The sequence below is a fragment of the Triturus cristatus genome, chromosome 4_1, assembly GCF_964204655.1.
Source record: "Triturus cristatus chromosome 4_1, aTriCri1.1, whole genome shotgun sequence".
Lineage (NCBI taxonomy): Eukaryota > Metazoa > Chordata > Amphibia > Caudata > Salamandridae > Triturus > Triturus cristatus.
The window spans coordinates 564,650,416-564,668,675 of record NC_140585.1 but is presented as its reverse complement, the minus strand read 5'-3'; the positions used below and the strand labels follow the sequence as shown (position 1 = coordinate 564,668,675).

At 43.8% G+C, this 18,260-nt stretch overlaps 1 protein-coding gene across 1 annotated transcript in view; it reads left to right on the top strand.

Moving 5' to 3' along the window:
* LOC146855235 (cadherin-related family member 4-like) overlaps nt 1-18,260 on the top strand; it is a 767,858-nt gene that overhangs the window by 393,741 nt on the left and 355,857 nt on the right. Inside the window, exon 13 of the mRNA XM_085650585.1 lies at nt 16,840-17,020. Coding sequence (XP_085506711.1) covers nt 16,840-17,020 — 181 coding nt within the window. The remainder of the gene's footprint in view (nt 1-16,839; nt 17,021-18,260) is intronic.

The window sequence follows — 18,260 nt, the reverse complement described above, 5'->3', positions numbered from 1 at the left end:
TAGTTGCAAGGATGAGCTTTTTTAAAAAAAGGAAGAAGGAACCGGGCCATAGGTTCCCTATAAAGTGCGCAGAATAGAATAAGGTGCAAGGTGCTTTGTTTTGTTGAATTGTCACACGGGCAGGGAGAGAGGTTATTGCACCAACCGGCCTGCTTAGGAAAGGCCATTAAAAAGTGCAAAGTGCAAAGAGGAAATCTGGTCAAGAAAAATCAAAAATGTGCATTAATGGTAAAAAGACAGGTAAAATTGGGGGTACAAAGAGCGCTGGTTGATGTAGGGTTGCAGCCCTACTATCCTACTGGGTTTATCATGCTCATTACGATATGCATTTTTAATGATTTGTTTCACGTTTGGGTCTATGTTGTCTGGATTGTCATAATAATGCCCAAGGCCTATTTCTTTGAATTTCCCCTTTACATAGCTGAGCTATGGAATGGCCTTGGCATTATCCAACATCATGCATTCCCTGATAATCTCTATTGTTAACATTAAATCTTCTGATAACCAAACTTTTGCCCAGAGGATTAGTGGGGCAATGTTAATCCGATCCGCAATGAAGTCAACCCCTACCTCAGTGTGGCAAAATCTTGAAGGTGTGCTTTGGGGAATCATCAGTAGTCTACTTAGAAATGTATTCTCTAATATTTGGAGTTTTGAGTTTTTGTAGTATCCCCATACTCCCGCCCCATAAGTGGCAACAGGCAAACAATTTAATCTATATAAAGTTATCAATTCCACTACCGGCTTATGGCCCAATTTACTCACAAAGCAGAAGAGACCCTCCACTGCACAGCTAGTATTCTGCACCCTGGATGTAATAAGCTGTTCCCAATTGAATTTGTCATTACAAACATTACCCAAATAGTTCAAATTTGAAACCTTGTCTATTTTCTTATGGTTTAACATAAACTTTCTTGATTTGGTCTGACTAGGGCCACAGACCATGATATAAGATTTATTAAAATGTACCTTTAGGTCCAGAGCTATCATGCATTTATAAAAAATATTCAATGACTTCTGTAAGTTGTTAGCAGTTAAGGCCATTAAAACTGTGTCATCCACATATGACAACAACGGGGTTGGCTTCCCCCTTATTCTTGGCAGATCTAACTCCTGGTCTTTCAGGGCAGATTAGAAGCCGTTAGTGTACAAGAGGAAGAGGGCCAATATACACCCCTGACATACTCCCTCCATGGAGACAATGGGCCCCGTTCTTTCGCCCCCTGGACCATATCGTATGGACAATGTAGTGGATGCATGCAGCCTACGTAATAAAGTGACCAGGGGTTCCTCAAAGCCCATGGCCCCCATCATGGCCCACAATTTACCCCTATTGACAGTGTCAAAAGCACTGGACAAGTGCATGAAGGCAAGGTGTAAGGACCCCTGCCTTGCCTTCATGTACTTGCCCATGATCAGTGCAAGGTTTAGGGATTGTTCGTTTTTCCCCATGCCTTTTCGAAATCCATATTGGGTTTGGGATATCATTCCTTCAGAGTCTGCCCATGTCTCAAGTCGCGCTAAGATCACCCTCCCTAACACCTTGACCATAGCGTCAATTAGAGAAATGGGGCTATAACAAGCAGGATATTCCTTCTTTCCCTTTTATTACACAGGGACCACTATGGCCTCTTTCCATGATACTGGGATTGGGCCAGTTATTACGGTTCTGAAGACATTTGTGAGAAGTGGCGCCCAAAGTTGAAGGTTACTCTTAAATAAATCGAGGGGCACCCCATCCGGACCTTGAGCTTTTAGAGAAATGCCTTTTTTGAGAGCCTCCTCCACCTCGCTCACAAGGAGCAAGGTGCTCAGAAGTTCAGCCGATAATTTGTTAAGTGGGACCTCCTGACTTGTTTCCTGATTAGTAATACCATTCAGATTAAATATTTTAGTGTAATGGGATTCCCACATATTGCCTAGTATTAAAATATCCATGGCCCTTGATTCCTCAGAGAACAGGGGCCGATTTATTATCTCCCAAAATCTTTTAGAGTCCCTTAGTGCACCTGGTCTCTCTAGGTCCTCCCAAGCCTTTTTTCTTAGATCCTGTTTCCTCTGTGTGACTATAAGCTTATAGGACTGCCTTGCGTTCCTAATAAGAGCTCCATCTCGTGGGCTGGTATGCAAAGCCTTCTTTAGGTCCTTTTGGGCCCTTGTGCACTTGGCATCAAACCATTTGGTGCCCTTTAGTTCCCTTGATGCCAGCGAGCTTGTCACATTATTTGCTACATCTCTACAAATTTCCTGCAATCCATGCGCAGCCATATCGGGGGGGGGGGGAGTCATGATCAAGGCATTTCAAGATCTTATCTAAATTTGCCTTAACCATTTTCTCCTCAAATTGAATGGAGTTTATCTTATTCCATTTTATTCTCAAACCTTGATTTGAACTGTAGTGAAGGGGGGACCATCACCTTCCTTTCCTTGAGCAGCTACTTATAAAGAAGCAATGAGCGGATTGTGGTCGCTAGCGTTGTTTGGCTCCACCTCAAAACCATCTACCAAAAAGGCCGAGTTTTTAGATATTAACATAAAATCAATAACACTTCCCTTTCCTCTACCCATGTAAGTGGGATAGGGAGTTTCAGGATTGCTAACCAGTGTATCCATAAAACACAAATCATTTGCGACGATAATATAATTTAAGGCCTCTCCCTGTGGAGTATGTAAGAAATGGGTTAAGGGTTGACCCTCAGTATCTGTTAACACTCATATTTTTTCTGCACGGTGCCTGCACAGAGTGCAGTTAAAATCTCCGACCCAATTGAAGCACAGGGGTTGCCACATTCCCACAGTTTTCTCAATTACCTCTTTGAGATTTACAATGATGTCACATTTATTTGAATTGAAGACATTATAGTACCAGTTAATTAAAATAATTTTTACCTGTAGCAAATTTGAAATCAAAATCAATTGGTACCACGGTGAGCCAACTACAGATTTGACATTAATAGACCCATACTTTACAGAGATCAAAGTCGCCAGGCCTCCTTTCGCTCTTCCGGCAGGCGAGGCGATTGCATGCACATTAAGGAAACAGTAACCATCCAGTTCAATATTTTCCCTCGCCCATGTTTCCTGGATACTGATCATATCGAAGAACTTTACATACTTTAGCCAACTCTCATACTCAAGTTTTGAGGAGATGCCCACGATATTCCAGGAAATAATTTTTCAAAGGTCTAGTAATGCGCTGCCTTCTTCCTTGTTTCTCCCTGTTACTAGGTTTACAGGATCTAAACCAGTCCCTCTCCTGCCTAGATCTAATAAGATAGAGGGGCCTGTTTGGTCATCCACAGTCGACCGCCTCTCATCACTAATAGATGTGTACGGAAAAGTGCATATGTTGTCCACCGAGTAGTGTGACCCCTTACTAATTCCTTCTATTCTACTTACTGGGCAGTGTATTTCCCTAGGTAACACATGTATCCCTATCAACTCACTTGGGTTATCTGGGTTATGTAAATCTGGTGATAGTCAGTCAATGTCTGTTAAACCTGACAATACCTCAAAGCGGTTGGGGTGAAGCCATGAGGCAGGCTGAGGAGGGGGGATTCTATATAAAGGGCGCTTGCAGTTTTTAGTCATTACACAACAAATAGAAAACTGCTTTTCGTGAGAGCTATCAAACTGCTTTTCACAATATAAAGATGTATCTCTACAGAAGAGTCAGTGTACAAATAAATACAATTCCGACCTAGGAGTATATTGCCTGTATGGTGTAAGAAGAAAGCTGCAGACGTGCATGAATGAGCTTGCTCTGTTACTAGGCTCGAGGCCTTTAATCTGCAAGCTAAGAACTCTGTTGCAAGCGTACTATTTGAATGAAAAATCTTCATTTTAGTTTTAAAAGTAGACTCACAGCTATATGCAGCAGATGCATTAAACATAGCTAGAATATTAGGAATTTAACCCAGAACGAACTGTCGCAAATATCTGCAGTAAGTACAGTTGTTGTTATCTGATTTGTCTGTAAGCAGGTACATCTTTCCATGGAGCTGCCATACATGAACTTGCTGCAGAGCTGCATGTGTGAATCCTGTAAAATTAGGTCCCATTCCCCATATCTGGCCTTCTGGGATTGGAGCATATTCATTTCGTGTTACATACAAAGTGCTTCAAAATGGCAAATTATGGGTTTGGCAGCTCGAGGACTACCAGATGAGTGGTGGCATGGTGGTGGCAGTCCAGTCACTGCAGCACCGGTGGTCCAACTGCCCCATTGTGTGTTGGGCATTTGGAGTGCCCTGGTACTGCTGAGGCTGCCAGGGAATCGCCATTCCCTGGAGGTGGCGCGGCAGTCAGAGGCCGCAATATGCTTGGCGGGACCGTCTTGGTCCCGTCAACTACATTAGGAGTTTCTTCTCCACCAGTGGTGACATGGAGATTTCTACTCCATGTCAACCCTGGCTGAGAGGAAACAAAGAGGGCACTAGAGGGCAGTGGCAGCTTCTCCTCTATGGTGGAGAAGCATTGCCCCACTGCTTTTGAGAAGTGGGAAGTAGAAACAGTCATGTGTAATTTCCCTGTACTTCTTGCAGGCTGCATTACAGCCTGCGTGGAGAACATGCCCAGACCCCCATTCCCTAGCTGAGGGTCCAGCCAGGACGCTCAGACCAATCACAATGCTACATTGCAGCATTGTGATTGTTCAGTGGGCCTGACTGTGCTTCCTGTTCCCCGAGTACGATGAGGAGAGCAGGAGCAGGGATGCAGGAACCAGCGGCAAGGTAAGTTTATTGTTTTTTTAAAACAAAATTTATATTGCACACCCCCTGCGTGACTCCCCCCATGCGAGCCCCTGTCTCACCACCAGCGAAATATGCTGGCCACCACTGCTAGAGGGACCCTATTGCCTCCTCCTCTTGTGAATGCACACAGGGGGGCCTAACATGAGTTTGAGTCAATGCCATGCAGAAACCTTGCAAAGCGTTCCCATTGCGGTGCCTGTTCCAAAGGCACCGTGGGCTTTGAAAGAGGCACTGCCATGGGAACGCCACGCTGCTCACCCACCAGACTACAAATAACTTGTAATCTGGCGGGCGTGCGATGGCAAGTCTTGGTGGTGCGGACAAGTACCACCCACCCCCGCACTGCCGAAACTCATAATCAGGCACAAAGTGTTCTGCAGGAAGTCTGAATGCCAACAGAGTTACTTTACTAGGATTGAAACCTTTTTCTTTTTTTTTTACATATGGTTACATATTAGACAGAAATCACGTTATCCGGTGCATTATACCATGGATCACTTGCTGTGATTGCAACCAATGGTCTAGAAGTTACACATAAAGATCGCTAACAGGTGCAAAAGCCAAAGTAATTGTAGTACTGGGAATTATGACTTTAAGCTTGCTATGGATATTGTGCAATATAATGTATATTTAGACTTTTACAGACAGCACATTAACCACGTGTGTGTGTGGCAACCACTTCCCAAAACTCATAAACAGGTAGAATAATCAACTAAGCATGTGCAAATCACATTCTCTGAAATAGTACAAACCTAAAAGTAGTCTGTGTCTCCCACTGCGCAACAGTCATGAACAGGTAACCAATAAGATACCTCACTATTAGGGTTTCAGAAATTTATAACTATTTGTATAATCTGATTTGCACCCTGTTAGAACCGGCGGTCTCTAGTTGGCAGATGTATACACTTCTGACAAATAGGGACCAACCAACTCTAGTCAGGGAAAGGGGATTACACACTCAGATAACCCCTGCTACCCCCTTGGTAGCTTGGCAGAGCAGACAGGCTTATCTCAGAGGCAGTGTGTTAAGCATTTATGACCACATACAGTAATAAAGTGAATACACTACAGATGGACATGACACAGAAGTTATTATAAAAATAGGATCTTTATATAAGGTTTAGCACAAGACCAAATAACGACAAAAATATACCACAGTCTTAATAAATACTCTTTGGAAGGAAAATTAATAGTTCAAATAAGGTTTCTTCTTGGCAAATAGTTCTTTAGCAAAGTGTTCTTCTGAGCACAGTTCTTTGGCAACAATGTAACCACCACAGGAGTCACACGACGTCGAGTCTACAAGATTCCCAAGGTTCGGCGTTGACCGCGAGGAGCGCTACGTCGAGCCTGGAGTCGCAACAGACCCCACAAGTACAGTACCTTGAGAAACGAAGAAAACGAGGCTCCACGGCGTCGAGATGTCGGCGTCGATCGTGCCTCGGAGTCGGGTCAATCCGCAGCGGCGTCGAGGGATGTCGGGCCGGAGCAGCGCTCACGGCGTCGAGAAGGGCGTCGAGTCGATGCGATCAGCAGCGGCGTCAGGACGGGGTCGCTTGGAGGTAGAGCCGATACTCACTCCTCACTGGCGTCGATACCGGCGTCGAGACGGGGTCACTGGGAGCCGGGGCCGATACCCACTGCTCACTGGCGTTGCTGCTGGCGTCGAGACTGCAGATTTTCCCTTGTGTACTGGAAACAACACTTTCCAGCAATTCAGCAATTCAGTAGATGGTGAAGTCCTTTGGCCCTGTGACTTCAACAGGAGACTGGCACTCTTCCAGTCCTTGGAGATTTCCTAGCAAGTGTTCAGAGAGTACACACCAAGTTCCTCTCTCCTTGTTCCTTGGCAAAAATAAAGAAGCAGCTTTCAGGTTCCTCCACAGCAAAACAGCACTCTGGCAGAAAGGGGAGGCAAGTCCTTAGATCAGCAGGCTTCTTGTCCTTGGTACAGGTTTCCTTGTCAGAAGTGATCTGAGTTCTTGGTTCAGGGGTCCTTCTCTTATACCCCATTTCTCCTTTGTTCCCTTTGTCCAAGCAGGGAAATTCCCACCATCTCAGGTTTGTTGTGGGTGTTGCCAGGCAGAGGCACCTGGCCTATTCACTGAGCAGGGCAGGGTCCTCAGCCGCCCAGCAGGAGGCGGAGCCAGTATTGTCACTGGCAGGAGCAGGGCTATCAGTCGCCCAGCAGGAGGCGGAGCCAGTATTGTGTCAGGCAGGGCAGGCTACTCTTCCCTCACTCTATGTGTAAACGCCCCATTCACCCCACACTGACTCATTCAGACCTCTGGAGCCACCCAGCCCCTGACACACACACCAAACCAGCAGAGACCGGTAGATAGTTGGACAAGAAAATAGCCACTTTCTAAAAGTGCTATTTTCAAACATAGAATTTAAAAACCATCCATCCTAAAGGGTGTGTTATTAAATTCTGAGTTCAGGGATACTAAACTCGACTTGCTACCATGCTCCCTGAGTCAGATAGATTATAATGGAGTTAATAATCAGTCTGCCCAGTCTGGCCTATTGGAGGCAGGTAGCCCTTCAATAGTGAAAAACGAAAAGGGCTGTAATTCACTATTAGGTCATGCCACACACATCAGGGCATGACCTACCTTTTACCAACAATGCACCCTGCCCTAGGGCCTACCATAGAGGTGTCTGAAATGTGGCAAAGTGAAGGTTTAGAGACTGGCAAGTAGGTTTCCTTGCCAAGTCGACATGGCAGTCAGGGACTGCACGCAGGCGCTGCGGTGGCAGGCCTGAGACACATTTCACACGCTGCTTCCGTGGGTGGCACAACCAGTGCTGCAAGCCCACCAGCAGCAGTTAACTTACACGCCCTTGGCACCCGCAGTGCACTAGACTAGGGTCTGAACAGTAAGTCAACCAAGCCAATCATGGTAACACCAATCAATGTAACAATTTAACATAGGGAGCACTTGCACTGTGGCACTGATCAGCAGTGGCACAGTGCCCAAAGCAATAATCCAGCAAAAACATCGTAAACAGAGGAGGCAAACAGAAAAAAATGGAGGAGAGACTCATGCCAATGATGCCAGGTCTAACACACCCCTTCATTAAAAAGTAAACTTTTGGTAGAAAGATGGAGCAATATGTCTCTGACCAATATTGTGAGGGAGTCATTCATTAAGATAAATGTTCTTTCATTTAACATTTTTTATCTGCATTACCATGTGTAGTGTCCTCAAGGATATGAATAAGTAGGAGGCAGGTCAAGTAATTAAGCAAGTGGATTTATTGGCACCTCATCCACCAACAGCTCATCTCCAACTCCCACTTACAGAACCCCCACGATAGCCCTTCTGATTCCACACTGGAATCCATGCCACATTCTGACCTTCTTAGGTCATAGACCAATCAGCTCCACAGTACATTGCCACACATCTTCCCCCTCAACAATAATAATAACAAAATTGCAAAAGGTAATAAACAAAAGAAAGTATCACACAGAATCAAGATAGAGAGTAACATGCTACTAAAATGAACAGAAAAACTTCACAGTAAAACATTAACATGTGACATATGTATATGCAAATGAGCCTCCCCACACTCAACAGAACCAACTTATGACCTAACATAGTCCTTCATATACAGAGGAAGTCTGCGCACCCTTTGACTTCTTTCCCGGATGCCCCTCAAGACCCCAGGCAAATTAGAACCAGAGGACAAAGGAACAGAGGACCCAGGACCGGAGATTAACCTGTCGCTATCTGCTTGACCAACAGAAACAACAGGATTAACCACAACAACACGACTCTTGTTCCAAATCCTGCCATCACTTGTTTTAACCGCGTTGTTGAACACCTTAACCACAGGTCTTACATTAGTATATTTCGACCAAGGTTGACACCCCACAGGGGCTCTTATCTTAACCAAATCCCCAACCTTCACCACCTGAAATTGGGCACCTTTCTTATCATCAACATAACATTTCCTCAAAGACTGCTTCTCTATCTCTCTATCCCTCCATCTCCCCACCTGATTATCAACAAAACCTTTGTTTAACTTCATCCAACCAGGACACAACAAAGTATTAGGTACTCTCCCTTTAAATAACTCAAAAGGAGATCTCCCAGTAGTTGAATGAGGGGACACCCGGTAAGCCAAAATTCTATCTTGAAGAGATTCCTTCCAATTCAACCCACTAGCTCTTGCCAACTGAATACTCTCCTTAAGAGTCTTGTTGACCCTTTCTATTGCACCATTAGCTTCAGGATGATATATGGCACACCTTTTATGTTGAATACCGCATCTCACCATAAAATCTTTGAACTCACCAGAGGTAAACTGAGGTCCATTGTCCGAAAGGATACTGTTAGGAAAGCTTTCTCTGTTGAAAATTTCTTGCAAAAACCTGATGACACACACCGTAGACACATCCCTAACAGCACCTACCTCAACCCACCTAGAGTATAAGTCCAGAACCACTATTAGATATGGAGTGTCACAAACCCCATGCAAAGGACCAACAATGTCAATAGAAACCTCATCCCAAGGATGATCAGGCAACTTCCTGCACACCATTGGGGTTTGTTTAGTCTTCAAAATCTTATCACTAGCACAGCATTCAGGACATTCTCGAACCAACCTCTCTATCTCCATATCCATGCCAGGCCACCAAAACTGCAACCTCAACAGTTCCTTAGTCTTGACAATCCCAAGATGACCAATATGGGCAAAACTGAGCAATTTCTCTCTAATACCCAACGGCGGGACCAACCTCGTGCCCCTCGAAAGTAAGCCGTCCACCACAGAAAGCTCATCAGAAACTAAACTCCACGGTTTCTCCAACCGTTTACCTTCCCTCAACATCACCATCACTCTTGAAATTTCATCATCCTTTTTGATCTCCGTATTCCAATCCTCTTGGGTAACAGTACCATCCGTGATTTCACAGACATTAACCACCTCATTATCATCCTCACCATCCTCCTCATTGCTCCCTTTAAGATCAACCAACCTAGAAAGACAGTCAGCAGACCTATTGACCACACCTGGAATGTAATCAACTACAAAATTAAATTCTTGTAAAGAAATAATCCATTTCCTTATTCTTGAAGAAATGGAGTCCAGACCTTTCTTAGAAAACACCTCCTTTAAGGGCTTATGGTCCGACAAAACACAGACCTTTACACCCCACACCAGATTTTTAAACTTCCTTAAAGCCCAAAATATAGCTAGAGACTCCTTCTCTATAACTGAATAACCCCTTTCAGACCCTCTTAGGCACCTTGAAGTACAAGCAATCAAGCAATCCACTCCATCCTTCTTCTGAAGCAGCACTGCCCCCAACCCTTTTTCACTAGCATCCGTCATAATAACCGTCGGATCACTAGGCACAAACGCATGAAGAGCTGGCGCTTTACTCAACTCCTTCTTGATCAAAAGGAACTCCTCCTCGCACTCACTTGACCACAAAAACTCTGCATTTTTTACAGTCAATTTCCTCAAAGCATGAGTTTTACTTGCATAACCAGGGATAAATTTACCGTAAAACTCTACCATACCAAGAAAAGAAAGCAATTCTTCCTTGTTAACCGGCACAGAAACATTCATGATGGATTCTACCAATTCCTTCTTGGGAAAAATTCCATGTCCAGTTATACAATGTCCAAGATAATTTACCTCCTGCAACCCAAATCTACACTTATCTTTCCTAAGAGTAAGACCCGCTTCCCTTAGACGTTGCAAGACAGCCAAAACCCGACAATCATGCTCATGTAAGGTGTTTCCAAAAATCAAAAGGTCATCCTGATAGCATTTAACTCCACTTAGACCTCTGATAATGTGTGACATTATTCGTTGAAACACAGAAGCCGCCGACACAAGCCCGAACGGCATTCTACAAAATTTAAAAGTACCCATAGGGGTAACAAAAGCCGTGAGATCCTGGGAGGAATCATCTAACACAACTTGATGGTACGCTGAGGCCAGATCAAGAGTTGAAAAGAACTTCGCCCCACCCAACGTACCAACCATCTCATCAATGTTCGGTAAGGGAAACTTATCCACTATGACTTCTTTGTTCAATGCCCTCAAGTCAATGCAAAGTCGAATTTCGCCAGTGGCCTTCTTGGCCACGACTATTGGAGCCAACCACTCTGTGGCTTCAACCGGTACAATTATGCCTGCTTTCACCAACTTATCTATCTCCTTCTGAACACCAGCTTGTTCATTCAACGGAATCCTCCTTACTTTTGCCACTACAGGTACCGCTCCTACTCTCACTTTGATGTGGTGTTTGTATCCCTTAAGACACCCCAAAGTATCCTTAAATATGTCAGCAAACTGTTCTACAAACTTGAGAGAGGTATCCCCAACCGCTTGTACCTGAACCTGTGGAGAGGCATTTGGGTTTAACCATACCCCCAATAGACGTTGATGAGGCCAACCCATAAGAGAATCACCCCGCTTAGCAACATATATCTTCCCCGCAATCATCTTCCCACAAAGTTCAATGGTGGCCACAAAATATCCAGACATTTTTATAGGTAAACCACCATACCCCATGGGAGAAAGATCATTCTTGAAATATTTCACCTTATTGACAAAATGTTGCATAAAAACATCCTCTCCAATAATTGTCAGGTGCGAACAGGAATCAAACTTAAAATTAAGGGGTACCCCTTCTATATCTACTACATGAGAAGGGTGATCACTTATACTTGCATCAACTTGAAATGTGACAACCTTTACTTCAGGCTGATTTCTTGCAGTTACACTGTTATCTTTATTGCCTTTACCCTTGCAACATTTAGCGAAATGCCCTTTCCGACCACACATGTTGCAGATGGCTCTCAGTCCCGGACAATAAGGTGAGTTAGCAAAATGTCCAAAACGTCCACATCTAAAACACACAGGTTTTCCTCCAACAGGAGAACTGATTACATTGCTAGGCATAGATATACTAGTATCTTTTCCCTTAACCTCCCTCTTTTGTACTTGACATACCACTTCTTCTATTTTATTTTCAACCACAGTACTTTTACTCTTTTCTTCACTTTTACACTTTTCTTCATTCAACTCATCCACACACTTCCTCATGTGCTCAACTTGCTTGGCAATAGTAATAACTTCCTCGAGTGGAGGTTCATCCTTCAACCAGAGCTCTTTCCTGATATCATCATGCGCACACCTCAACACAAACTGATCCCTAATCCTCTCCTCCACAGCAGAACCAAATTTGCATGAAGAAGCAAGCTTCCTCAGAGCCGAAACGTACTCCTCAACCGACTCCTCTTTTTTCTGCCCCCTTAGACCAAAATGATACCTCTCCATTATCGTGCTCAGCCTTGGGAGGTAATGACGGTCCAATTGTTCAATACATATTTCATACTCATTGAGGTTCCTTTGTTCGGAAGCACTTAACTCAGGTAAATGTTCTAGAACTTCCTGACCTTCACCCCCAAGGCAATGCAACAATAACGAATGCTTGCGTTCGGCACTGAGATTCGTGCCACAAACCCTCGCATAATTCGTAAAAATCTTTTTCCATTTCTGCCATTTTACATTCGGCTCACCTGGACTAGTTAGAAAAAACGGTGGTTGTGTTACATTCTGCATGTCAATAAACTCTTTTAAATCTTAAATATTTGCAAGCCTAGAAAAATGAACAACAAATCAGAACACTCTAAAAAATAAAAGGAAGAGAGAAAGAAAAATAAAATGAAAAAAAAACAAATTTTCCTTTTTTTTTTTAAACAAGCGACCAGTTCCACCTTTGGTAGCACTAACCCATCCAAAATTTTCATAAAATGTTTAAGTAATTATGACCAGCTGGCTCACATAAACACACTTCCAATGAAGTATGAATACTATGCAGATTCCCACAGGTTCCAAAAGAAATGGGCACAAAGTTCTGCCTTTTCCAAACACCGTGTTTCCTCACAAGTGCATTGTAATCTTCCCAACGACTCAAAATGGCCCCCAACGAGGTTCTCATTGGCTACATCCAAGCCTCCATCTGGGAATTACTGGCACATGCGCAGAAGCCTCGCACCTCCCTTGGTAACTCTCGCGATCAAAGCCTTGAAAGACGAAGCATATCACGGAGCGTAGAAGCGTCGCGTCTCCCTTGGCAACGCTCGCGCTCACGGCCTTGAATGCATCACGGAGCACAGAAGCCTCGCGTCTCCCTTGGCAACTCCCTTGCAAGCACGCAGAAGCCTCGCGCTCACGGCCTTGAAAATTAATCCATGTAACAGAGCGGTCTCGCGCTCTCGATACCACCAGCTGTTCTCCTCCTGCCGAAAAAATTCCTCTCCACGAAGAAATTCGCTGTGTCGTACCCGGAGCAACGCCACTCAGATAGGCCTCCACCTGCGCCTCCTCACGACCAGAGATGATGAGAAACAGCTCCAGAATCCACGCAGACACCTTCTAAAGGTTAGTGCCCAGTCGATGTTGAGGTGCCTTTACTCCCGCTCGTCGCCAAATAAATGTAGTGTCCTCAAGGATATGAATAAGTAGGAGGCAGGTCAAGTAATTAAGCAAGTGGATTTATTGGCACCTCATCCACCAACAGCTCATCTCCAACTCCCACTTACAGAACCCCCACGATAGCCCTTCTGATTCCACACTGGAATCCATGCCACATTCTGACCTTCTTAGGTCATAGACCAATCAGCTCCACAGTACATTGCCACACCATGCATAATATTTGAAAAAAATCTCCAAGAAATCAAAAACATTAAGAACCAGCTTTCTACAGCACAAACATCAAGGTAGAATAGGTATAAACAACTTATTTGTATAAGGGATGACGAGGAGCTAGCCATACTAGATTACAGGAACTACTTTTTGTTTTTAGCTATAGCACACACATAATTTTGAAATGTATCCAACTCTGCAATATTTGATAATTATTTTCTTAATAACATAAAGGGGGAATCTTTATGCATCCATTTGCAAACAATGACACTGAAATCCAAACGTGATAAGGTGATAAGGTATCACACAATTAATGTTCTATATATCAGACAGCAACAGCTATTTCAACCTTCAATCAATCAATCAATCAGGGATTTGTAAGCGCGCTACTCACCCGTGAGGGTCTCAAGGCGCAGTTCCATTCAGCCGAAGAGCCAGGTCTTGAGAGTCTTCCTGAAGGTGTTCAGGGTATTGGGGTCCAGTGTTGTGTAGGCATTTGTAGGCGTGGGTGAGTATCTTGAAGGTGGCTTTCTTCTTGACGGGGAGCCAGTGGGGCCTCCGTAGGTATTGGTTGATGTGCTCGGGTCGAGTGATGTCGAGGACAAGTCAGGCGGCAGTGTTCTCTATAGTCTGGAGCTTGCGGAGTAGAGACTAGTTTATGCCGGCATAGAGGGCATTTCCATAGTCCAACCTGCTGGTGATGAGAGCGTGGGTGACTGTCTTCCTTGACTCAATGTGATCCATTTGAAAGTCTTGCGGAGGGTGTTGAAGCAGCTGGAGGCGACGGCGTTGACCTGTTGATTCATGGAGAGGGAGAAGTCGAGTACGATGCTGAGGTTTCTGGGGTGGTTCGTCTACGTCGGGGGGCTGCCGAGTGCAGTGAGCAACCAGGTGTTGTTCCATGCCGATGGGGTGGACTACTGTGTTCTCCGAGTTAAGCTTTAGGCAGCTATTGCTCATCCAGGCTGCGATGTCCTGCATTCCTTCCTGGAAGTTGAGTCTGGTGGTGGTGGTGGGCGAGGATGAGGTGGGTGTCATCAGCATAGGATACTATGCTGAGGCTCTGTTGTCAGATGATGGTGGCGAGGGGGGGCATGTAGATGTTGAAGAGGTTTGGGCTGAGTGATGACCCCTGTGGGACCCCGCAGTTGATTTCCGTGGGTTCGGAGAGGAAGGGTGGCAGTCTGATCCTTTGGCTTCTGCTGGTGAGGAATGATCTGGTCCAGTCGAGGGCGGATCCTTGTATGCTGGCGTATTTCATCTCTTATGGATACCAGAAGTCGATTCTGAAACACCTCTGCTCACACTTAGCTTCAAATTAGATTATGAAGATTGAAAGTTTGCAGTTTATTATGTAACTACCCCCCTCCCAACAAATAAAGAATTCCAGAAATATTGTATCCCATTTACTTAAAAAATGTGCCCCGACTTTAAGAATCAGACTCTGGGTCACATATATTAAAAAAAGAAGGATGACATTCTACCCTTATTTTGAAGAAATGAAAGGAAAATGGCAATAACTACAGGTTTAATAATTAATCCCAATATCTTGAATGAAGCATGTGAATACAGTTTAACACTGTCAGGGGTGCAAATTTCAGAAGTATGCAGTTGTATGCACAATACGTGGCTTATTACACTCTGGTTTACTTGCACAAATAGTCATGAGCTGGTTTGCATCGCTCTTGCACTATGCAATGTGGTGCAAGAGCGATGCGAACCTTACATATGATTTATGAAGGCGCGCAAGGCCAATTTGTGTGGCCCTGAGGTGCTCCATACATCTTAAGTAAGGCAACGCAGCCCAAATCATTGATTTGCCTTACTCTGCCCTAGGAAGGCGTTCCATGGGCATTGTATGGGTGTTCCCATGCAGCTCCCATGTTTTTGACGCATTCCCAGATTTACCAGACCTGGTAGACTTGGGAATGCGCCAAATAGATACTCCTTTTCAGGTGAGGTGTAATAAGGAAAATTATCTTTATTTCTCCTTGTTACATCCGCTTTCTGTGTGTGCTGCTTTCTGCAGCACAGATGGAAGATGAATTTGCCTCTCAGGATTGTTTTTGAGCAGGAAGATGTCCCTTCCTGCACAAAAACAATCCTGCATGAAACGCAGGCCACCCTTGCACCATGGTTCAAGGGTGCCAGCATTGGTGCTAGGCTGCCAAAAGGGAGTCAGCTAAGGGGAAAAGCCAGGTATGTTCATTATTGCATTAAATACGGTGCATTCCTGCCCTTTACCTGTTATGCAGTGCAGCGCAGAAAGGTTGCTTACTGCACTGCACTGCGTGACATTCTCATAAATAGGTCCCTCTATATTAATATGTAATCAAGATGCCAAAACCCAGGATACTGGGTCCATATCATTTGGACCTGCTAAGTCCTGCAAATTGTTTGGAAACAGGTTGTCCAATTTATAATTAACATTTTGGAATTTAATGTAATTCCTTGCCCATTTTTATTGTTTTACAGGGCAGCTCCCAAAGTGGTACACCACTGGTTGTTTTTATCATTCATAGTGGGTGTATCAGTAAACATTTCTCAATAGAAGAATACAAAAAACCATCATATAATCAATATACTAATATGCTTAAAATGGTGTATGAATTGGAACACATATATGCAAAACCAATTCATGCCATCAAAATGTTTCAGCAGATTTGAGGCTGGTATGAGCATTATACTGAAAGGAACCTATGAAATTATGTTAGACTTAATATTTCGCTTAACCCCCACAAAGAATGTTATAAAATGATGCTGTATTTTTAAGTTCACACTAGATGGCTATAGTAACTATGGGCCCGATTATGAAGTTGGGCGGATCACCTCTGGTAGTGTCTGTCCAACATCGGGGGCTGCTTTCCGACTGCCACATAATGATGCGGTCGGTCAAAGCAGAGCGGGCGGGGGCCATCAATCTGAGTGTAACAAAAAGCATAAACAAAGATCATATTATTAATATTCCAGAATAATAATTTCACAATTACTAATAAATACTAGTACAAAGGTCTAAATTTCATCATGGCAGAAAATGTTTAAAATCTCACTCTTGCATCAGTTTTATAGACAACACAGTAAGCATACTCTTCTCATCTAGTTTGAACCTAAAAATCCAGCATAACGTTATAACATTCTATGTGGGGGTTAAGCTAAATATTAAGTTTAACATAGTTTCATAGGTTCCTTTCAGTATAATTCTCGTGCGCTTGAACTCACACTACAGCCACATCAGCCAAGAAGACTATCATACTGGAGTTATCTTCACTGACTTGAGCCGTGTGGTGGTATGGATCATGATTTCAGAGCTGTTTTTATTTGTGTCCTGAAGTATGTTCTCAATGAAATGCATTTGCTATAACATAACATTAAATATGCATAACCGTGTGTTTCTTCCCTTTGCATCATGAAGATACAGGAGACATTTCATTGTCTTTCCCACTGGACTATGAAGATCGCAGTGTCCCTCCTATAAGGGTGGTGCGAGTCCAAGCATATGACAAGGACAGAGTGCATTCTGTGCAGGCACAGCTGACCTTCTCCCTTCTGGACTTGAATGACAATGTTCCCAGATGTGAGGATTATTCCATTGTGTGAGTAGTTCACATTCCACTTCAGTTATATCCAGTGAATCATGGCTTGATTACCGCAACGCTGCCTGACCAAATGCATGTGTAGAGTATATTAAAAGGGTGCTTGCAAGGAAAACAGATGCAATCAAAGTTATACACATTCCGATGCGGCCGCCACTGTCAAAAAACCTAACCAATATTTCTGACTCTATTGAACAGTATAGAAAATATAAATGTTTATCAGCGCTAGAAATTTACCTGAGATTGGTAGTGGCATATTGAAAACATGTACCTACTTGCGTCTGCATGACAAAGACAAATATATTGTTCTCCATCTAAATTTGATACCTTTCAGGTTTTAAAATGCTGGACTTGCAAATTTGTGGAAATTAAAGTAGTCTGAATTAAGTTCCGGGACTCGAGGAATGTATCTTTTGCTAGCAAACCTTCTCTTGCCACCCAGTTTCCTGCTTGTCCATATCGACTGGTGGCATTGACTCGTTAAGCAACTTATAAAGTATCCCGATGGGAGCATCCATTTCTACTGCCTCATCCCTTACAAGCTATATCTACTCCGGAGAAAATAGCGAAATGGGGAAACAAAAAATGCGCATTGTCCTCGTTGCCGATTTGGTCCATCCCTGGGGGGACTGACGGGGGATATAATGGAGTTTTGGGAGGGTTGACTAGGATAAGTAATAGAAGTGAATCCACAACTTATTTAACTCGGGGATGACAGTGAGGCAGTCCCTCACCAGGCACAGGCATTCGTGTGTATTGCAATGATGGCTTTAAGACTGTGGTAGGATCACTCTCTGCCGGTGGCTCAGCAATGGTTATGTGGCCATGTATCCTACTGAGATACCTACAGAAAGGCAAGGGCGCCAGCAAAAGGGGGCTTTGGGTGTGGGCTCCTTTTTTGGGATGGATCTCTACGATGGCTGCGGGATAGGGGCGCTCTTTTATATAGCTTCTGGTAAAGATAGTTGTAGTAGTGTTTTTTTGGGCCAACTTTATTAATTTTACCTTCTGTGTAATTAGATGAGTTCAATGTTGTTTTTCTCATTTGATTTGTATTAAATTGATTGTAAAATGACCTGTCCACCGGGGCACCGGAGCAGGGACGTGGGGGGCTGGATTGCTTTTCGAACAATGTCAATAAAGATCTATTTAAAAAAAAAAAAAAAAAAACTAAATGTGATACCTTTCACTTGCAGTTAACATAAACATACTTTAAACATAATGTATCAATGTCAACTAC